Source organism: Stegodyphus dumicola, chromosome 12, assembly GCF_044657685.1.
Source record: "Stegodyphus dumicola isolate Sdum_Otavi_A_Nest chromosome 12, ASM4465768v1".
NCBI lineage: Eukaryota > Metazoa > Arthropoda > Arachnida > Araneae > Eresidae > Stegodyphus > Stegodyphus dumicola.
In genome coordinates, this window is record NC_140779.1 from 71,915,926 (window position 1) to 71,938,920 (window position 22,995).

General features: G+C 31.2%; 1 protein-coding gene across 1 annotated transcript in view; it reads right to left on the reverse strand.

Moving 5' to 3' along the window:
• The window catches only part of Ns2 (nucleostemin 2), a 98,134-nt gene that overhangs the window by 12,016 nt on the left and 63,123 nt on the right, over positions 1-22,995 (reverse strand). The window contains exons 11-15 of the mRNA XM_085806556.1: positions 19,091-19,249; positions 17,704-17,799; positions 15,598-15,699; positions 9,732-10,220; positions 2,260-2,367 (exon numbers count right to left, since the gene is read on the reverse strand). Of these exons, the coding sequence (XP_085662682.1) occupies positions 2,260-2,367; positions 9,732-10,220; positions 15,598-15,699; positions 17,704-17,799; positions 19,091-19,249 (954 nt within the window). The remainder of the gene's footprint in view (positions 1-2,259; positions 2,368-9,731; positions 10,221-15,597; positions 15,700-17,703; positions 17,800-19,090; positions 19,250-22,995) is intronic.

A 22,995-nucleotide genomic window follows, 5' to 3' on the forward strand; every position in this document is an offset into this window, starting at 1 on the left:
CACTTATCTATAGAATTTTTTATTGAAGCTTACTATGCTGGAAGTCTTTACACTGGGAACATTTTCCACATGTTATCTGGTCTTATTATGGTACAGACACTACTTGGCTGGATTGTTATGGGTAAGATTAACAACTACATTTTATCTTTGGTAACCAATATGCTAATCCACAGCAATAATTTAGAGAATTTGTGGAAATTAGATGCTTTAGGCATAACTTAACTCAGTGAAGGCAAGTCTAGTTTAGAATTGGAAATGGCTGTATCAGATCACTTTCATAGAACCTTAAGAAAAATAATGATGGCAGATTTGAAGTGAGTTTGCCCTGGGTTGATGATCAAGCCAATTTACCAGTCAATAGAGACACTGATACAAAGAGATAGCTCTCAACCACAAAGAAACTTAGATTAAGAAAGATTTGAAGACTAAAATGCTGTAATTCAAGACAGATTGCAATCGAAAGTTGTCACTACTTCCCACATCAACCAGTTTTCAAAGAAAATTCCTCAACATTAGTTAGATCAGCATTTAATGCATGAAGTAAAAAGAAAACATTTTCTTTCCTAATGACTGTTTAGCAAATGGCCAAATCTTCTAGAACTGCTTCCAACAATATAGCTCATATTTAGAGAGAAGAGGATTACTTCAGATATCAACAAAGTATTCCAGAAAATTCTGTGAAGGAAGATCACAGAGATTTGTTAAGGTTTCTCTGATGGAAGGATACAGAGATAAAAGAATTTTGCTATTGCTGTGTGGTAGTAGGATTAAACTGCAGTCTTTTTCTTTTGAAGGCCGTGATTCATTCACATTTGAAGAAGTACCAGCCACCTCTCAACTGTATTACTCAGAAGCATTAAACTTCCTTTTATCTTGGCAACTGTGTGACCTTCTGAAAAAGATGCAAATTTTTTCATTCAACAGGCAACTGAAATCATGGCAAATGTGCATTTCGGTTACAGAGGATGCCAGAAAACAGAAACAAAAGGGATTGATAATTAACTTTTTTCAAAAAAGTAATAGGATGATTGTAGGATAAACAACAAGATGTGGTGACGTTCAAAATATAGGATTAGGAGAGCTCCCAAAGACCAAATGGAGTTTGCTATCTGTTGCACATAAAGTGTTCGATCCAACAGAAATTGACTGATCTTGAAAAGTTATACTTACAAAAGGCCTGGGAAGAAAAACTTAGTTGGGATGTTGAACTCCCAGATGATATTAAAGAGAAAGTTTTAAAATGGTTGAATAATGTATCTTTATTGCCTTTGATAAAGCTTCCTAGGCAGGTAACATTAGATGATGCTCGTACAACTTAGATATTTGCCCTGATGCCTTGACAAATTTATATTCATTCACCTGTAGTTTACCTGAAAAGTGAAAATGAGAAGGAGAAAAAAGCAAAAAGTGCATCTTCTTCAAGCCAAATCTAGAGCAGCTCTGTTGAAAAAATGTACAGACCCTAGACTTAGGTTACTATCCAGTTTCATTGGGGTTAATTAGCTTCATCTGTGAAAAAAAAAAAAAAAAAAATCTTGGGAATTCTTGAATTTTGAAAGAATACTGCTGGACTGATTCTACAACAGCTCTCTGTTGGATTAAGAATAAGGAGAATTGGGGAACATTCCAAACCAATAGAAAGATAATAGAATCCAAATGGTTGAAGGGCCCACACTGATTGGCACTGGCTGAAGATAAGTGGCCTATCTGAAATCCAGTTGAAAATGAAAAAGGAAATAACAGTTGAAAAGAAAAGGGTCATAACTTTAAGGGATTATAGAAAAGGGTTTATATTAAATCATGATAAGAATCATTAGTTTGAACTGACAACTTTATTGCATATTTTGATTACTGATTGTATATTATTAAACAAAAGGTGGGAGGTCTGGGACCTTAATTGTAACTGCAATTGCATTGCAAATGTACCTGTATCCAGGCAACTATTCTAAAGATTTCCACATCCCCTTGTAGACTTTATGTGTTAAGACTTCCAATTATTAATTGTTTAACTAGATAAAAATTATTTTTAAGTGAAAACAAGCACTTATAAGGAGAAAGTAGATTAGCAATCTATCTATTCTCAACACATGCTTGAGATACATTTTTTACATTTATAGACTAAGAATTTTATATCATAGCAAGAATTTCCGCATAACTGGCTAAAAAATATCTGGATGCCAAATTTTAACTTTAATGGGAATTTTTTAACACAGAGAATATATCAGTTTTTGTATAATATATTGAAAGTACACATCTAACCTGTTTGGCAGTTAATTTCTTTTTTCCTGGTGGATCAACTTCATCAGATTCTATAATTTTCCTCTTCTTAGTTGGTTTACGACCTACACATTTTTCCATGGCAATATTCTGTAAGAGAAAAAAAAAATCTTGTAACAAACAATTAGTATCATTTAAAAAACTTTAACAAGAAAAACAGTTAAAAAAGGAATACATTTTGATTACACATTTATTGAAAGGTTAGAAAAGTTAAATACAATAATGGGTTAAAAATACATGTACACTGTGCAAAAAAAAAGGGGCGGGCAGTTCTGTATCCTCCATTCTACTGGGCCAATTGATAAAATTCAAATTGTGTTAGTCATGTCTCAAAAGAGCGACTTAGGATATATATTAGATTTATATAGAGCATTCTTCTAAGTATTTGGACACAAAATTGGACTTTTTCCGAAATAATATATAATTTTTTTCCATATTTCGATTCTATGACTCAAATTATGCCTAGATATTAAATTTTGTAATTTTTGGTGAGAAATTTCTGTAGAAATTAAAAAAATTTATCTTGGCGAATTATTTTCAGTTTGCACCACGAATAATTCACTTGGCAAACTTATTAATTCATAGCAACCTATTTTCCTTTGCCTTTTTTCTTTGTACATGAGCGGGTAAAAAAGTCACCGTTCATACTTTCAAATAATTTGACCAAAGTGCATATACCACATTTTCGTTATTATCGCTTATAATAAATATGTCAAATTTCAAAATGCGCCAAAATGTAAATTCATGTACATCTTAGAAAATTTTAAATAAAAGAATCTCATTTTTTACAGGTATGCTCAGAAATACATCTACTTTAAGATGACTGCAAAAATTTTATAGGTAACTCAAATTTTTTTTTTGAAAAATTTATAAAAGTTATTTTAAAATACAAATTTAAAAAATAAATCATAAAAAATTGGCAAATTTTATTTGGAATGAACCTACATTTTGAAATATGAAAGGTAGAATCAAGGAACTTTAATAAAAAAGGATAAATATATATCAAATTCAATTAACATTGAGGTGCTACAATTTTGAGAGCTATTTTTTTAAAAACTACTCATGCAATTTTACAAAACTTGGCAGTTAGGCATAATTTGAGTCGTAGAATCGAAATATGGGAAAAAATTGGCATGTCATTTTAGAAAAAATCTGAGTTTGTGTCAAATTACCTATATTAGAAAAATGCCATATATAAATCTAATATATATCCATGTGGTATATATAAAATGTGTAGGTCGTAAACCAACTAAGAGGAGGAAAATTATAGAATCCGATGAAGTCGCGCTTTCGAGACATGAAAAACACAGTTTTAATTTTGTCAATCAGCCCAGCAGAACGGGAGATACAGAACTGTCCGATTTTTTTCGCAGTGTTCAAGAAAGGGACAGAGAAAGGACAACAATACAAAGGTTATTTGGGAAGTCAGTAAAAAACAAAATGCAATTCAACTGGTTTTGTTATACCGTTCTGTACACATTATATGGACCCACGCCCCCCCTACACACATTTAAAGGAATCTGGAGTAACTGTTCTACAGAAGTACCCTATATACCAAGTACTCTGGAGCTACACTTTATGTATCGAGTATTTAAAAATTAAAGTTACAATCCTGACCAAGAAGCACTAGACAAAAATATTTTGAGTCTAAAAAATGTGATGCCGATTGTTTTAGAAGAAATGCTCAAATGCATTTGTTAAAAACATCTTTTAGATTTACAGTAATTTTGTATTAGCTGCAATAGATGAACAACTGTCTGCAAGAAATTATTCCATGAATCTACTTATCTGTTCCTAATTTTGAAATATGAAAAGCTGTTTAACCCCTTAACTGGTTTGCTCATACAGTGTACAGGCTAATGATCATTGGGCGCATCTAGTTTGCTCGTATGGTGTATGTGCATCGCTATTTCTCCCTGTCTATTTTGATTTGCCGGTATTTTTAATATATTGAAAGAGAGACTTTAGTATTAGAAGATTTCAATAGATGGCGTAGCTTGTCCATGCCATTTAAAAGCATTCTAACCAGTTTTTTCTTTTGTTACCGGAAGTCGAAAATATTTTTCATTCTTGGTTCTTGAAAGTTTTGCTACACAGTTTTTTGGTTGTGAATTCAAAGCTCTTTAAGTCATGGATGATACTATAGATGATACTTTATTGTTAGATGCTTCTGATGATTCGGATACAAATTCAGAACTGTCTTGTAATGTTCTGGATAATTCTTCAGATGACACGTGTAGTGAGCTCAGCTCCGATGAAGACTTGATTTCTGCTAGAAATGTTATTGAAATTGATGTGGAAAACCTGCCTCTTCCATGTCCCAGGTTTAATTTTACTGGTGTTCCAGCAGTAAATATACAAATTGATGATACTTCTGATGAACTACAATTTTATGAAGCATTTATTGATTCTTCTTTGATGAATAAAATTGTAGAAGAAACACACAGATATGTGACGCAGTGCATCCGTCAAGCACTGCAAAAAAAATTCTCAAGAAGTAAATTTTGGGAATCAGTACTGGCGTAAGAGACATTCCACGTACACGCCTTTTTTCCCCCAAATAATAACTCATTGTCGATTTCATCTTTTGCAACGGTACTTACATTTTTTGGATAATTAAGCATTTGATGCACAAAGTCACGAATGCCCAAAATTAGTCAAATTATGGCCAGTTTTTATACATCTGAATGAGAAGTTTCGTGCGGCGGTGACACCACAACGTTATGTAACTATAGATGAAAGCCTTATGCTTTTCAAAGGAAGATTAGGATGGAAGCAGTATATTCTCCTAAAAAGAGCAAGATTTGGAATAAAATGCTTCATGCTGTGCAAATCAATTTCTGGTTATGTGTGCTCTATAATAATATATACAGGCAAAAAACGATTCTGAAACTAGAGTTTTCAAATCTATGTATTTCGTCACAAGTTGTTATGACAATGATGCATCAGTTACTGCATAAAGGATATTGTCTTACGACGGATAATTATTATTCGTAACCAGAATTAGCTGATAAATTAATTTTGTGTTGAACGGATACATATGGCACCCTGAATCTAAAGAGAAAAGAAGTCCCAAAGGAAATGCAAAAGAAAAAACTAAAAAAAGGAGATATCATTGTATTTCAGAGAGGAAAAGTTACTGTTATGAAGTGGATGGACAAAAAAAAATTTTCATTACTGTCTACTATTCATAATACTGAAAAGGTAGAAATACAGGCCCGCTCTGAAACGAAACAGAAACCAAAAATTGTTATGGATTACAATAACACGATGGGAAGAGTAGACTGCATGGACCTACCCTTCTGGGATGACTTTTAAATATGGACGACCTGGTTTTGAGCCTAATCCTTTGAGACTGACCGAGAGACACTTCATAGAAATTATTGCTCCAACAGAGAAGAAACTGAGACCTGTCAGACAATGCGTTGTATGCTGTTCCAGAAGGAATGAAAGTGGAAAGAGAATCCAAACGGAAACACGGGATTTCTGTCTTGATTGTGATGTAGGACTTTTTCTAACACCGTGTTTCAAATTGTACCACTCAAAAAAGGACTACTCAACAATAGTATTGAAAGTATGAATTTTTAACATATGCAAGTTTATTTTTTTAGATTCGCAGTTCGTGAGATCTGTATAACAGTCTTCACTGAATAAACTCTATGATTACAAAAAGCCAACATGTAGGGGCAATTGTGTTACAAAGTTATAAAATAAAAAAAATGCTTAAATTCATTATTTATCAAATTTTTTTAAAAATTCTTTCATTTTCCTTTTATACTAAATTAGGACTTTAATTATATGCAATAAAAAATATGCTTTTTCTTTGGAATATTTCTGGGAAAAAATTGATCAGTTAAGGGGTTAATAATGTGGCGAGAATAATGCGGAAATTTATGTCTTTATAAAAAGAATTTTTTAATTGATTTCGTATTTTTTTTATTTAATTAAAATGCACTGCACTTATTTTCTAAACAACAATTCCTGTTCCCTTTTATTTTAGCATCTAAATTTAAAAGCTTTAATAAAATGTTTAAAACTATTAGTCATTTTTAAATACATATTAATGCTTCAATTTAAAATTTTCTTTACATTATTGGAGGTGTTAAGGCAACAAGAATCAGTAATATTCGGAAATTAAATTCTCTCCATAGATTAGCTAAAAATTGCAAATATTTTATGTAAATTCAATTAATAAATCATTTTCTCTCCTATCAATAAAATTCGCAGTTCAAGACTTAAAGACCCTATCCCACATATGAACTCCTGAGGTATATACAAAATTCCAAAAATGCCAAGTTGGTTTAATTTATACTGGTCAAACTAAGACAGCCTTAAAATATTGTGCTAAGGAACAAGAGGCATATACTAAGAAAAAAGAAACCACTTTTCTATTTTCAGCAGCTAAAATCATCCCCCCCCCAAAAAAAAACTCTTCCACTGGAGAAATAGATTTTCTAAAGGCGTTTCACATTCATAAAAAATCTTTCAGTTATAGTTAAGGATCACAATTTCAATCCATCTTTTACCCTTGGCTTTTAAGGAAATTATTTCATGGCTGCTTTCACTTTTCATTAATAGATGGTGCCAGTAGCTTGATTTCCTTCTTCTTACTGTTACTGCCTAAGCACGAGCTTCTTTTTCACAACTTGCACTTAAACTAGAAACTTCTTCAGCTGCAGGAGCTGAAGAAGGTGGTTCTACATTAAACATTTGAAACTAGTTTTGCAAATTTACGAATATTGATTCTTGTATGATGGCTATCACAACCATCTCATGGTAGCAGTTTTAAAGTGCTCAAATGTGGTGCAAAATTTTCAAATTATCCATTCACAAAAAATAATTTCTATCTAATTTACCATGTGAAACCAGCATTTATGTCTAATAAGGACATGGATACTTGCTCTCCTGATACTATACAGCCAAATTTGCAAATAATGGCAAACCAAATACTCATCAAACTTGTTCTGTGCATTTCCTTTATTTTTACATTATCATCAGGAAGATACTGTAGGGAAGTATGTGGTAAACCGTACAAAGATAAGAAATTCACGTGTGCAGTGGCCAACAGGTCATAGTGTTCAAGCTGTTATGATGTGTGAGACAACAAGCTCTGACCCTGCAGAACCATAATTTGTTCAGTTATGGCTCCACTTGACATTTCAAGAATCATAACTTTATGGCTAGTGTCAAGGGATTTTAATGATCAGTTTTATATCTGTAAAATAATTTTAAAAAACACTTATTTAGGCTTATTTAGGTTTATTTAGGCTTAAATAGAAGTTGGCATCTGGTAATTCTGTTTACACGTGAGCTTTCCTTTTCAATGCTGAACAGCGTGACGCTGCTTGGGGGTAAGGTGAAAAAGTGGGAAAGAATGTAAAAAAAAAAAAAAAAAAAAGCTTTGGTACCTCTCGCCCCCTTTGTCTTCCATGCATTTTGTTTTTAAGTCATTCCCCCCACCCCAGTTCTATGGCGATAACAAATCGAACAAAAGAACTTGCAGCTTGCATGTCATATATTGGGTACCCAAAGAGAGAAAGAAATGAAATTCATTCTCCTGTCATATTGCTAAGAACTAAGCAATGGAAATGACTTGAAAATCAAAGCAACAGAATTTTTCTAAATAACAACTCAAACAAATTTAACAGTGAAAGAACAAAGCTTTCTTAACTTAAGAAATCAGATAAGACCACTACACAGAATGGAAAACTCACTGAAAAACATTCCTTGATTAAAATGTTTACAATCAAGGAAAAAAAAAAAAATAAAAAAAAAAAAAAAATAAAACTGCCAATTAAAAAAAATTTAGTACAAAAGCACTAACGATCTAAACGTGAGGAATCTCTTAAGATGCACAAACTAATTTAAAAATGGAAACCTAAATTAAACAAGAATTAATTAAATTTAATTAAAAGTCAACACAAATTTGTGATTATGTCATCAGTCATCTCTAACTTCATTTGCAACTTTTTGCGACATTTTAGTTTTCCTTTGCTACTTTAGTTGAAAAATCTCTGACATCACTACCAAAACCTCTTGATTTCAGGGAGAGTGATGACGAACTCATGAATCCTGTTTCTCCTCTGATATTGTTTCAACTATAATGAATCAGAGGACGTAAAATTTTGCTTAAAAATTTAAGAGAGCATGAACAATTCAGTCTGCAAACTTTTTATACAAGATAAGAACTCAGAATGCTCTTAAACTCTTGAATAGAGAGACTCTTGCTGCTTGCAAGATCCTCACATAATGATGACAATAACTTAAAATTCTTATTTTACCTAAGTATTTAATATTAATAGTTAATATTAAATAATTTTTGTATTAATAATACAGCTGTATTTTTAATTCTATATATACTGAATAACATGCAATCTAAACAAATCACAATTCAGTTACCAATCCTTACATGGAATCACCATATCAGTGCAGCTTCCCATCATCACCCCACATATATATGACAATATTAATATGAATTTTAATGACGGGAAATACTCAACTTTTAATTTCTAATTATTTTAATCAATAATCTCGGTGCATTCTGAACACAATTCTTTTCCCTTTCACTGTAGCAAATTAAGTCTTATAATGAACCACCTCAAAATGCACTATGCTTAAAAAATAAAAATAAAATTTTTTTCTTAAATTCTAGGCTGAATTTTGACTTTACAGCTATTAATTAATCTCTGTTTGGCAGCTCACTAAAAACAAGAAAAGCACGCATCAATTATTTCAGCCTGGCCACAACGATGAGTTTGCTAGGTTTGGTTTATTTGATTATGGCAAAGCATGCTAGGTCTATCGGAAGGGATACCTTCGTGGAGGATTTTCTAAGGGAAACTGGCTCATACCCCCAATACACATATGGAAAACTATGAAAACATTCATGTAGCCAGCCTGCTCATCTAAAATCAAACTCAGATTAAACTCAAGTCTTTCCAGACTCATGTATGATGTAGATATTTTTGCAGTAATATTGATTGCAGCAATTTAATTTTAGAAGTAACCTGAAAGATTTCTGCTACAAATCAGTTTATTCACATTAAAAAAAAAAGTTTTTCTTAATGTGAAACTCCTAATATTTTTATTTAAATCAAGTACTCTGAAGACCCACTTCATAGGTTATGCTATCCTTCTCAGAAACGGTAGATTTTCCTCTGTCTTGGAGAACAGCTTCAGAGTTTCACACATAAGAATACCTCAAAATGTTATCATATCTAGTATCACAAAATTTAAAATGTTATCACATTTAGTATCACAAAATTTTTCAATCATAAAAACTTAAGCTCAAAACAAACTAAAATTAAACTAACAGGCAAAAATCAAAGTTATATTTTTACATTCAACATCATTCCCCAAGATGGGGAAAACTATCTTAGTTCTACATATGAAATACATACATAAGGAATATTTAAAACTTATTGATTAAAATAGTATTAAATTTTATCATAAACCTGATTTGAAATTTCTTCACTGTCATTGACTTCATCATCAAGATTAAAATGCACTTTCTTCACAGCTATATCTTCTTTGACATCTTTATCTGTTGTTTTGTCTATATCTTCGTGACTCGAGACTTCAGCATTTTCACAAACATCATCATCAAAATCAAAATGTATTTTCTGTACTACACCTTCTTTAGTAGCTTTATCTGCAGCATTTTCTACATCTTTGTGACATAAAATTTCTTTACTATTTTCATCAACTCCTTCGTCAAAATTAAAATGCACTTTCTTAACAACTGTATCTTTTTCCACTTCCTTTTCTACAATCTGTTCAACCTCTTTGCTATTCTCTACATCTTTTGGTTTAGCAAAAGGCTGAACATCATCTTCAGTAAAATCAAATTTTACTTTTAGGTCACTAAAATCCTGTTCTGAGACATCCAGGTTTAGCTTTATAGAGTTACCACCTTTACTAGCATCCACTTCAGTAGTTCCTTTCTGCAATATAACCACCCAATGTTAATTCATATGTTTGATAAAATAGACTATATACAACAAAAAATAAATGAAACATATTTTCATTAAAATAAGTAAAACACATGAAGATACTTTCGAATAAACAAACAGATAACTATCACCAGATCAAAAATAAGCAAAAGAGCTGCCATATTTCTTATAAAAAGAAAACTACTTTTAGTACTTTTGTCTACACTGGTAATTTTGTAAAAATTCCTCATCAATATTTTACATATAGTTGCTTTCAGAAAAGAAGATGAATAATCCACCACATGCATAGAAAAAAGCAGTTTTAAAAGATCACACACATCATAATTTCAAAGGCCTAAGGAGGTCACCAGCTAAGTATCCCCAGGGGCACCCAATAAATGAGTTACTTTTTAGAAAAGTATAACACAAATTTTGAGATTCAAAATTGACAGGACTCTGATGATTTCAAAAATTCTCAGATTTTAGCTCATCAATTTATTTTAGAAAGACAGCATGTACAATTGGGAAAACTGGGGCTTCCTTATTTTAGGAAAATACCAGGCAGCAGAATTTAGGTGTCGCTGATATCGCACCGAGTGGCAAAATGGATAATAAGAGGTCCTGGCACCCCATATCTACTCAAGGATTGAAAGTATAATCCTGGTCATAATGCGACTCCCTAGCCAGCAGGTTTTTGAAACTGACACGCAGAAATCTCAGCTAATACAGAGAAAATTTACATTTATAGCATAGCTGCTTCCTTTCGTTATTATATTCTCTCTCTCTTTTTTCCTGCTGGTCTAGATGTTGGATACCTGTATCTGAGACTTAGTAAAAAGAAAATCTGAGCTTTAAGATGAGGGATGTCTAAAAGTTCACTGGAGATGAACACCCATTTCATAAATCTGCCAGAGGGAATAAATCTATAAACTCATTACACTAATCATGATTTATAGCTTTACTTATCTTAAACTTTTCATTAACCAAACTGCAGGTTATCTTAAGCAAATATCAAATACTATTACATTTCGTTTTCAAACTTTAATGATACAAAAATAATTTCAAAGTTTAATAATGATTTAAAATTTTCAGTATTTTTAATATAATTTGAAACATAATATATTTGTCAGATGATGTAATTTAAAGTATTAAAAGAAAAAGATTTCAAATAAAAATATTAGGTGTCAGTTAGGCATTTATAAGTTATTTAATTAAATGCACAGGACAAGCAGTTTCAGTATATATAGAAATAAGGAAAAACTGATTGTGTTTATTGGACATGATTAACTGTCTGTTTTATTCACAAGCAGATGTTCAACCCTCAAGCATGAATGAGTGCAACAATGGATTTCCCCAGTGCTAAACTCACTTACACTTAAGGTTTTTTGTTGACACTTTCCTCTAATTGTCATAAATTGATCCTCACTAAATGATGCTCACTACTGCAAAAAACTAGAATGCTTGAAAAAGATGACAGGATAATCAATGCAGAATGTTGCTCGAGACATTATTTTTACTTCTTTGTACGAAGTAAAAAGGAAGTATTGTAATCGCGAAAAGTTTCAGGCAGTATATTTCAATGAAAATATCCCATTTTGACTGCTATTGAATGCAATTTAACAATGTTTTTGCATGATATCTGTACCTAAGCACAGAATAAAAGACACATTTCCTCCAAAAAAATTATAAAACTGCTTTAAAATGAATTCTGAAGAGAATATTTCATGACGTCTGTACGAACGTATGTACGTACGTATCTCGCATAACTCAAAAACGAGTAGCCTCAGAACGTTGAAATTTTGTATATAGGACTGCTATAACATGTAGATGTGCACCTCACATTTTGGTTGCAATCGGCCGCACCAAACGTATATAAATATATCCACTCTGTTACCCGGCTCAGTGATCTCAGTTTCTTTACTCTTATATGTTTGTAAATTGTACATTTTTTGCTTTAAAAATGATTGAATTATGTTGTTCTTATCTTCCGGTTACGGTTTTTACGCCTTTAGTAAATCTGTATGCAATATTTTTAGAATTATCAACAATTTCAAAATTGTTTAAGTGCCGCTAAGCCTAATAATGTTTTTGATGGTGGCCATTGCTCTTGTTTACATTTGAAACAGCAGGATAGCGGATTTGATGCCAATCGAGAGACACTTAGCTTCGCAACAACAAAGATAATGCCTTCATTTATTATTGCCAATTAAATCATGCTTAATCCTTTTTGGAATTTTTTCGAGGAAATAAATGTTTAAGATTTATTTCGTAATTTTTAATTAAGATTATTTGAGGTTTTATGTATTTTTACCTTGTCGTGAAGTGAAAACTGAATTAATTGAATGAGAAATACTCAATTGTCTGTGAAAAACTGTTTCTTTTTTGTTTTGTTTGCTTAATTTCTTTTATACATCATTCTAGCTTTATTATAGTATTTGAATAGAACATGTGGCAACGATTAGATAATTCTTTAAATAATATAAATTTTGTGCATTCTGAGTTATAATATGAACGAAATACAGTCAAAAGTCGTTAATCCAGACTCGATGGGACTTTGGCGATTCCGGATTATTGATTTTTCCGGATTATAGATCATCAGTTTAAATCTGGTAAGATGGCATGCAGAAATTATAAAATTAAAAATATGAAACCGCAATTTATGAAATAAAGAGCAATTATGATCTAAAGGGTATCAAAATTTACAAAAAAAAAAGCTTAATATTTATTTGTTTATTTTATTAAACATTTCTTTCAATGTAAGTTGTGTATGTTGCTTCATTTTTTGTTCTAATACTTTCTCTTGAATTCTATAAACAGACATAATTTCTTCTTCACTTACAAAGTTCCGCTGTTCAAGTCCTATAATTACTGTGTCGAGGATACCGACTAACTTGTCAATCGAAATTTTTTTGTTTTCAATAACCTCTGTGTCACTTTCTTCACTATCGGAAGCGAGTTATAATGACGAAGAATTTGATTTAAATCATAACAAAGGCGGAGTACATCGAGATGAAATACTACATTTAGTAAGGAATTATAAGCCAAATAAAATAAAAACATCTGCCCTGAAGATAAGGATAGTGCCGACAAATCAACTTCCAATTCATTGTGCGCCCCCGTGGTGTTTCCCCCCTCCACAGCCGCAGAGCAGCGTGAAATTGATAAACAGATTTCGGAATGTTTAGAAAAACAAAGGATATGCCTTTATCCATTTTTTCCATCAATTCCACTTTTTGTTTAATGGACTTCGAAACATACTTCCGCTTTGTAGATCCATATTAGTAAATATATATCGGAAATTCTATTTGATATAATCGAAAGTTCAAGCTTACTTTTATAAAATTGCTCTAACAGTCTGCAAAAAATAGTACGCCGGATTGAAGATTAAGGAACGCAATCTGCAACATTAACTGAATTAGATAATTTTAGCTTAGCTTATACCGTACGTTATACATTAAACGCGAATGCATAAACGTATTATGCGCATGCGCACAAGCATATTCGCAGACGTAAAGGTCTTACGCGCATGCGTCAACGCGACGCAAGCACAGAAAGTTTGTAGCTTTGAGGTCCGGATTATGGGTGTCCGAATTAATGACTTTTGACTGTATAATAACCTAGCGCCAGAGTGTCGCTATGGTAAACAAAGTGAATTTTAAAGAATGCATTTATTCTATTGTGGTTTATGCGCTGTCAGCGAAGTAGGTTTAATTCAATAAGTTTAAATGAAATGCAAGAAAAAATGAGTATAATTTAATATTCCGCACAAGAAGTCATGTGGTGTACACATCAGATTTTTTTTAAGTTAATGCAAAGCAACTGTCACCTCCATAAATATACAACAGTTCAAATGAGATGTTCAAATGAGATGTATTCTTTTTGTTTGGGGATTTTCATGCCTTTGACACAACATGAATGCTCAGCAAAAAATGCACTTTCTTCATAGCTCTACAACCAGTTTAAATTACTGAAGCAGAAGAGAAGTAGGCATGCTAATACAACTATGGAATTGTCTCAACAATTACAGTGAATAAAATTCTATTTATTTATCAAACAATCCATCTATTTACTTCGATGACACCATTAACATCACTAACTCCAACTTTTCCTGAATAAGGGTCAGTAATGCTTATCTATACTATACATGTAAATATGTTAATCTAGGTAGATTACTCTCAGTTGAGCTGGTGAAAGAAAATAAAAATTACAGGCCAAGCTAGCTGAGATAAATTTTCTTTCAAATCTAGTGCCTTACTTTAATGTTGCACTCTACATCATTATTCTTCAAATCCAAGTATATGCACTAACTTTAATTTTTAAAATAATGTATAAGAAAACATAGAAAACAGAAACAATGAACAAATACTATTTTTTCTAATCTTTTCACGATATATATAAGGTGATTCCCTAATGTGTGCATAAACTTTGGGAGGGGTAGGTTAGTCAAAAGATGAATTGAGATCAGATAGTGATGCATGGTCAATCCTAACACAGTACAGTTAGTTGTTAGAGAACCAGTAAAATATCTGCAGAGGAAATCCATCATTAAAAAATTGTTCGCATAGGTAGTAGTGCACCTGTGCTGGGAGCACTACATGATGAGGCCACTAGCTGTCTGCATGACTGTATCAAAGATTATGTGACACAGGTTCCTTTGAAATGTGCTAGGAATCAGGGACAAATGGCAAGGACCCCTGAAATCAAAGATGATGCTTTATCAAGAAGAAGCTATTATGTACTATATATGAGCAATCACTGCCTTCCCCGGATCACGATCTAGACGATACTGAAATCAAAGCAACTGCACCCATACCACAGCAGTGCAAACAGCTATTCTAGCCTTATGATCACTCACAGAGGATCATATTGCTCAATGGTATCTGCAGCACAGTGTGGCAACCCTTTTTTTAGGTTTCTCTTCACAAAGGAGACATACTTAATTTGGGAAAGTTCTACAATACACTTTTACTTGCATGCATGGGAAGTGAAGAATCTGCATGCTACACTAACACAATGCTGATTTGCACTAGAAAATTCCATGAATTATTTACAAGTCTATTTGGTTATGTACAATAATTGTATATTTTTGCTCAAACATAAAGGGGTTCACCAAGTTTGATACAGTTAAGCCAGTCTGAGTTATCTTAAGATAAATGCAACTGCATATATCAGGTATAATGAATTAACTCAGGTTACGTCCTTAAGTGGTTAATGATCAGACCTTTCTTTTAAACTGGAAGTAGTTTTCTTTCAAATTAATCTGAGTAATAAACTGGTTAAGCTATAATTATTTACGTTGTAAGTTAAACATTTTGACTGGTCATTCAAAATAGACAATTCAATTCATTTAATACAAATATTAAGATTATAAATTTGGGGATAGTGAGACCTCAATTTCTGTTCCTTCTTTGTTATTTTCAGATGAATTACTTTCACATGATGTATTTGATTCAGCCTGAGTCATTTCCTGTTGATTAGATTCCTTCTTATTCTAAAAACGGAAGAATGAAAAATTTATTAAATAAATGTTTCATTGAAATAAAGATTCTTATTTCAGAAGATGAATAAATAAAAGAATATACACACACAAATATATATATCAGAAATATACATCATACCAGAAACCTGATAAAATATGTCTCCTGCATGATCATGGGTAATATTATTAAATATAATGTAATTATGCTTTACTTTAACATGACAGTAATACAGAAATAATAATACTAATGGATGAATAGTAATAACAGATTTAATTTTTTTTCAAAGAATGAAAAAAAAAAAAAAAAAAGGTAAACTTTTTAATCATGATACATATCCAATAAGATAAGATCATATCAAAGAGTGATAAGAAAATATTAAGGGCATGTATGTCACCAGATTTTATAATGTAGCATTGAATACACCTCTATATTGCTTCATCAGGTTAATGCTACATTATATAACAAGATAAAACAGACAAATCATATGAAGTTATGCTGTTAGTAATAAGAGTTTTCTTAAGGAATTGAATTACTGAAGCACAAAGATAACTGCATTAAACATGGACTGGAGAATAGACTGTTTTAAAAAAATAAGTTTCTATCCATATTTCCCCATACACCATTTAAAAAAACTATTACTTTTAAATTTTTCTTCATATTTTTCCATACAGTCACATTACACTGCTTTTTATATTTTATTTCAAATTAATGTTAATCTGCTTTAATAATAATATACACAATAAAAAACTTTTGGAATTAAACTGAGATTTTACAGCTTTTTTAAAAGCAATAGAATACAAACTTTCTCCTTTTCTATTTTGATTCATTGCAAGAGAAATCAGTAATATATACTTATAGTAGTTATGAAAAGAGAAAATTAGAATATTTCTTCTAGTAAAGATATTCTAACTTCAAAATAATTACTTCTTCAAGATAATCTTATTTTGTATATAGTGCAATCTCTGTAACAACTGTGACACAATTTAGAGACATCATGTATGACATGAGATGCTTTCCAAATTATTTGCAAGTAATTTTATGTTTATTCTCAAAGTTGAATAATACATCAGAATTTAATAAAGAAAGGAATATGAAAAAAAAATCTGTTGTTTATATAAACAAATCAAGTTAATTGCATTTTTATAATTTAAGGATCTGGTTAGATTTTAAGCAAAATACCTCGAATTAAATCTGAACATTTTCAATATTTCTTAATTCACATCCATCCATACATGTGTATGTATAATATGCATACCCAAACTTCTGAGATTTTGATGATTGATGAATTTTGATTCTTCCCTTCAATCTACTGTAAGAACACTAATTAAAAACAGACTGCTTTCAAAATAGTTAACTATTAAAAGTTACTTAAATATAAGTTTAATTCACTAATATGTTTCCAAGTATTTAGAGAGAATTTTTTAATTTTCTTTCAGTGCTTTTGTACTTATTCAGAAATCCTAATTGTAATGAACACATCTCTCTCTTTTTTCTTTTTAAAGTTAGATTTATCCTCTTTCCCACCCCAATAATTTTCTACTAATTAAGAATATTTTTACTTGCTTTCCATTAGATTATATTATTTGGTTTTTGCAAATTTAAGGAAAATAAATAAATACATACGTATCACTACTTTCAAATTCTGACTAAATTTCATTTTTCTTCCATTTTAACTAAAATTTTGTTACAAATGTTCAAAACAGTCTAATTTCATTCCCAGTTAAAAAAACAAATGTTTACTGATTTGAATACAATTCAATTTACTATCTTCTTTTGTAACATTTCTTTCCAGTATCTTTTGCCAATACATCAAAATCTCTCTCATGTCTGAAAATATAAACAAAATGTTTCTTCTGACTAAGAAAAAGAATATAAAAATTCAGAAATTACTAGAAAAAGAGAGGCATAATTTTCACCAGAAAATCTTTGCTATAGTGAAATTATACAAGAATAATGCATATTTTATAATTTAACTAGAGTAAAAAAAATCATAATCTGTAAATAAAGTAACATACCTCATCTACTGGTGGTTTTACAAAATATGGTAGTTTCCCTCTTTGAAAATCATTCAAAATCATTTTAGCAACAGTTGAAATATCTGGTTCACCACCCTGAAAACAGAGGGGGGGGGAAGTCACATTATTATAAATGCATATACAGAGGTTTATTATGAAACTTCAGATATTATTACTTGGAAAATTAGTTACTAAACTAGCCAGCAAAATTACGTTTAACATAAATATGCTCCACTATTAATTGCACAAGATGGCTCTTGTATTACTAAACCAAACTAATAGCTCAGTATTAAGTTTAAAAGCATGAAACCTACTCAGAAGAATTCTACAGATGTTTCAAAACTGAAAATAACACTTATTAATATACTTAATAATTGTGATCATTGCTAAGATATCAGAAAAATCAGTACTTTGGGATTACCCCGTCGACCATTTTTGATGAACCCGATATTATTGCCAGAAGGTAGCTTCTGAGCCAGTAACCACAAATAACTGTGTAATCCTTGACTACATGAGTTAGTTTTCTTTAGCATGTTGAAATATACTGCTTTTTTTTTTTTTTAGTCCAATGCAAAATGATTCAAATTTGGGATTTGCCTAGCACTGAAGAGAGTGCAGTGGCATATTTTCAAGAGTATGGAATCATTTCTAGGAAAATGTGTGTTAAGTGGCGTATTTTCAAGAATCATTTCTTCTATGAAAATGTGTGTTAATGGCCACAATATAGCATTGTATATGAAAACTAATAAGCAGTGGCGATGCAATGTAAAGGGGTGTGATAAAAGAGTAGCTATTTAAAAAGGTACGTGGTTGGAGGGCTCAAAACTTCCGTTTCTGACTGCCCTCCTGTTTATTTACTACTAGTTGCAACAATTAACATCAACTGAATGGGAAGAAAAACAGGTGGATTTAACAGGAAAGGCAATTGTTAATTGAAACAATTGTATGAGGGAAGTGTGCACTCATAACCATAACGTGATGCGAAACAAATAGGAGGTCCGAACAAAATTGTAGATATAGATGAGAGCCTTTTTACAAAGCGCAAAAACCAAGTCGGTCGTACCCTTCCAGAACAATGGATATTTGGGGGATTCTGCAGAGAGACCAACAACTGTTTCATCGCAAAGGTTCCCAATCGAAATGCAGTAACTCTAAAGAAAAGAGAAAGTAACTCTAAAAAAGAAAAAATCTAAAGTTAAGCTCTCTCACTAAAAATTCAAGTCACGTGAAAAACAATTCTTAATTTTAGATCAGCATTAAATTTGTTTATGATGTCAATTAATTACAATAACCAGCATAATATATAACACAGAATATTATTTGTTACGTAAAAAGCATCCTGAATCATTTTTTTTTCCTTCTTTTAAAGTATTATACTGAAAAGAACCTTTAGAAGTTTTCCACTGCGCCTGGCATATTGTTCAAGAAAGTCCACAGGATCAGTCCAAGATTCAACTTTATATGTCTTCTGGAGATACTCTTTTTTCACTCTTTCAAGAACTTCTGGAATATGGTCTTCTGGTGTCTGAATGTTTTCAACTCTTACCTAAGTAACAAATGGATAAAAAAATATCAAAATCAGTAAAAGTAGCATCAGGAATATTTGAGAAAAAAATATGAAATTTTTCAACATATTAATATCAAGGAGGGAAGCTGTCTCATAGGCTGAATTCAGCCCAATTTCTTAATTTGGCCTGTTATGAAACAAGACAAACACTTGCTAACTGTTGAGCTTTGCCCCAATTCTGCTGAAGAACATCCCAGCGAACAGCCCCAAAGTCTCCAACCCCTTTTCTCTACTAGAATGAACTTTCAGCTTGTTGTATATATTTAATGCTCCCTTGCTGCATAAACACTATACAGTTACAAACATCCATGCTTCAGGCCATTGGTACAGCAGCCAATGTTCTGACTTGGTGGTCATCCTGCAAACAATAGGTGCCACTATTGGCAACAACTATTCAACAACCACTATTCTGACTTGGTGGTCATCGTGCAAACAATAGGGGTGCCACAAATGATCACCACGGGCCTGTGCAACATGATGCTCTAAAAAGAATCTTTTGGGACTGCCTTAAAAAGTTCTTTTCAAACTTAAAAGTATTTGCCCACTCCTGCATTAAATGTTGCATTTGACACTAGACACTGACCTGAGGACTGATGCAATTAAATAAAATAGGCTTTTAATTTTTAGGTCATTTAGACCATTTAAAATAGGTCGGGCATTTATCACGTTAAACTTAGTAAAATTATAACATTTAATAGAAAAAGAAACTATATTCTAATTTTTCCCCCTACTACAAAGCATATAAATGCTAAATAAGAAAAAGTTCTTGTTCCAATTCCTTTTTTCATTTGATTATTTCCATTAAACTTATTGAATGTAAAAAAAAAAAAAAAAAAAAAAAAAAAAAAAAAAAATTATATGAAAAAAGATACACACATAATTCATTTTGAATTATGACTGCTATACATGAATGCTATACAGCTATATTTGATTTCTGGGTTCATTTTATAACAGGTTTGCAATTTTAGACAAAAAAGACTGTACACAATCTACAAGACATAACTTAAAATCTATTCTTTGCCATTATAGCATTTGAAAATATATATGAATATATTGATTTTTTTTTTTTTTCAGTTTATATGTGTGTGCATGCATATATATCTCATTTTATCATTTTAGTGCTTCATTTTATTACATTTGCAGATGTTGCACTTTTCTTAAACAAAGTAAGGGTGCATGGCAAACCTGCATTCAGCCTTCGTGTCACTTTGCTTGTCTGTTTCTGCATCACTTCCATATAATTCTCAAATTTTAAAGTTTATTATTATTATTATCTCACATGTCAGATCAAATAATAATTTTAATTTAGTTATCACTTGCTGGATGATTAAGGTATTTTTTCTACAAAATTTTTAAGCTTAAAATGAAAATGGCAATGGAACTGGAAGATACGACTGGATTCACTGGTGAAGACACAACATACTATGTTTAAGTTAAAAGATACTTTTATGGAGGACTTTTAGGAGGCAAACTGATTCATAGTCAATTTGCACATGAGAAAAATCATGAAAACCCAACTCATTATATCACTGGGACTAGAACTTGGAACAAAATGCCCATACTTCACAGATTTAAACAGGAAGAAGAAGGAAAGAATTCAAACACAATACCTAGCCATTTCAGCATTACAATGTACTTTGATACCATCTTCACTAAAAAATTGGAGGTAGAATTCTTAATTGTTACAGTTCGCAACAGTATTAAAAATTAAGTCTTCACATTTCTGATTAAATTAAATTGTTTCGTGGATTTCATTTTGGCAATAAATTTAGTCACTACATTTACCGAAGTGGTTCATTAAGTACCTTTCTCTGCATTAAATTAACAATGAACACTGCAAAAGCTATTTAAATTATTATTATAAAACAAATATTTGCAAGAGTAATTCCACAGCCATAACAACTGAGTTTGGATTTATTACACAATTTTAACTATCAGATATATTCAGCACATCAAAATTACTAAGAGATGATTATTTTTATGTTGGATACCATGCGGATGGTGCACAGTGTACTGCATTAAATTATTATTCATGGCCTCTAATCTTCAAAAACTAATTTCAGCTACTTCTAATCACATTATATTTTAATTTTTATTAAAAACTATACAATTACCTCAAACTAGTACCAGTACATAGAATCTCATTCATTACCTTTTAAATAAAAAAACTAGAAATTATTATTATTAGCTGGAAAGACATACTGAATACTGTGCTGAGACATGTCCAAAACTGTGTCTTTGAGCAAAGAGTTAGCCTAACAATGAATGTAATGTGACTGGTTCTCATACAATTACACAGTAGGTTTACGGTAATAATTTACAACACATAATATTGCTGTAATTATATGTATTTAAACTCATAAGTAATTCTGCCATTTACAGCATTGTAGAAATTGTTAAATTTTTAGAATGCACTAAATTTTAACAACCATGTACAATTCTTCAGTTTTAATAAGCAATGCCACAATACCAATTCAAAAAAATAAGTTTAAAGGAAATATAGCAAAAAATGTATATAATTTTAATATTCCTTCAAGAAAGTCATGTGGCATACACAACACATCAGATGTTTACTTCCTTGTACGAAGTAAAAAGGAAGTATTGTAATCGCGAAAAGTTCCAGGCAGCATATTTCAACGAAAATATCCATTTTGACCGCTATCGAATACAATTTAACAATGTTTTTGCATGATATCTGTACCTAAGCACAGAATAAAAGACTCGCTTCCTCCAAAAAAATTTTTAAACTGCTTTAAAATTAATTCTGAAGAGAATTTTCCGTGGCGTCTGTACGAACGTATGTACGTACGTATCTTGCATAACTCAAAAACAAATAGCCTCAGAATGTTGACATTTTGTATATAGGACTGCTATAACATGTAGCTGTGCACCTCGTATTTTGGTTGCAATCGGCCGCACCAAACGTATATAAATATATTTATATATATATACACTCTGTTACCCTCCTCAGTGATCTCAGTTTCTTTACTCTCATATGTTTGTAAATTGTACATTTTTTGCTTTAAAAATGATTGAATTATGTTGTTTTTATCTTCCGGTTAAGGTTTTTATGCCTTTAGTAAATCTGTATGCAATATTTTTAGAATTATCAACAATTTTAAAGTTGTTTAAGTGCCGCTAAGCCTTTTTTTGTGGCAGACATTGATTGTTTACATTTGAAACAGCAGACTAGTGGATTTGTTGCCAATCTAGAAAAACTTAGCTTCGCAATAACAAAGATAACGTCTTCATTTATTATTGCCAATTAAATCATGCTTAATTCTTTTTGGAATTTTTTCGAGGAAATGTTTAAGATTTACTTCATAATTTTTTATATAGATATTTTGAGTTTTTATGTATTTTTGCCTTCTTGAGAAGTGAGAACTGAATTAATTGAATGAGAAATGCTCAATCGTCTGTGAAAAACTGTTTCTTTTTTGTTTTATTTGCTTAATTTCTTTTATACATCATTCTAGCTTTATTATTTATTATAGTATTTGAATAGAACATGTGGCAACGATTAGATAATTCTATTCTTTAAATGATATAAATTTTATGCATTATGAGTTATAATATGAACGAAATATAATACTATTAAGTGAATCTAGCACCAGTGTCGCTATGGTAAACAAATACTAGAGTGAATTTTTAAGAACGCATTTATTCTATTGTGGTTTATGCGCTGTCGGCGAAGTAGATTTAATTCAATCCAATAAGTTTAAATG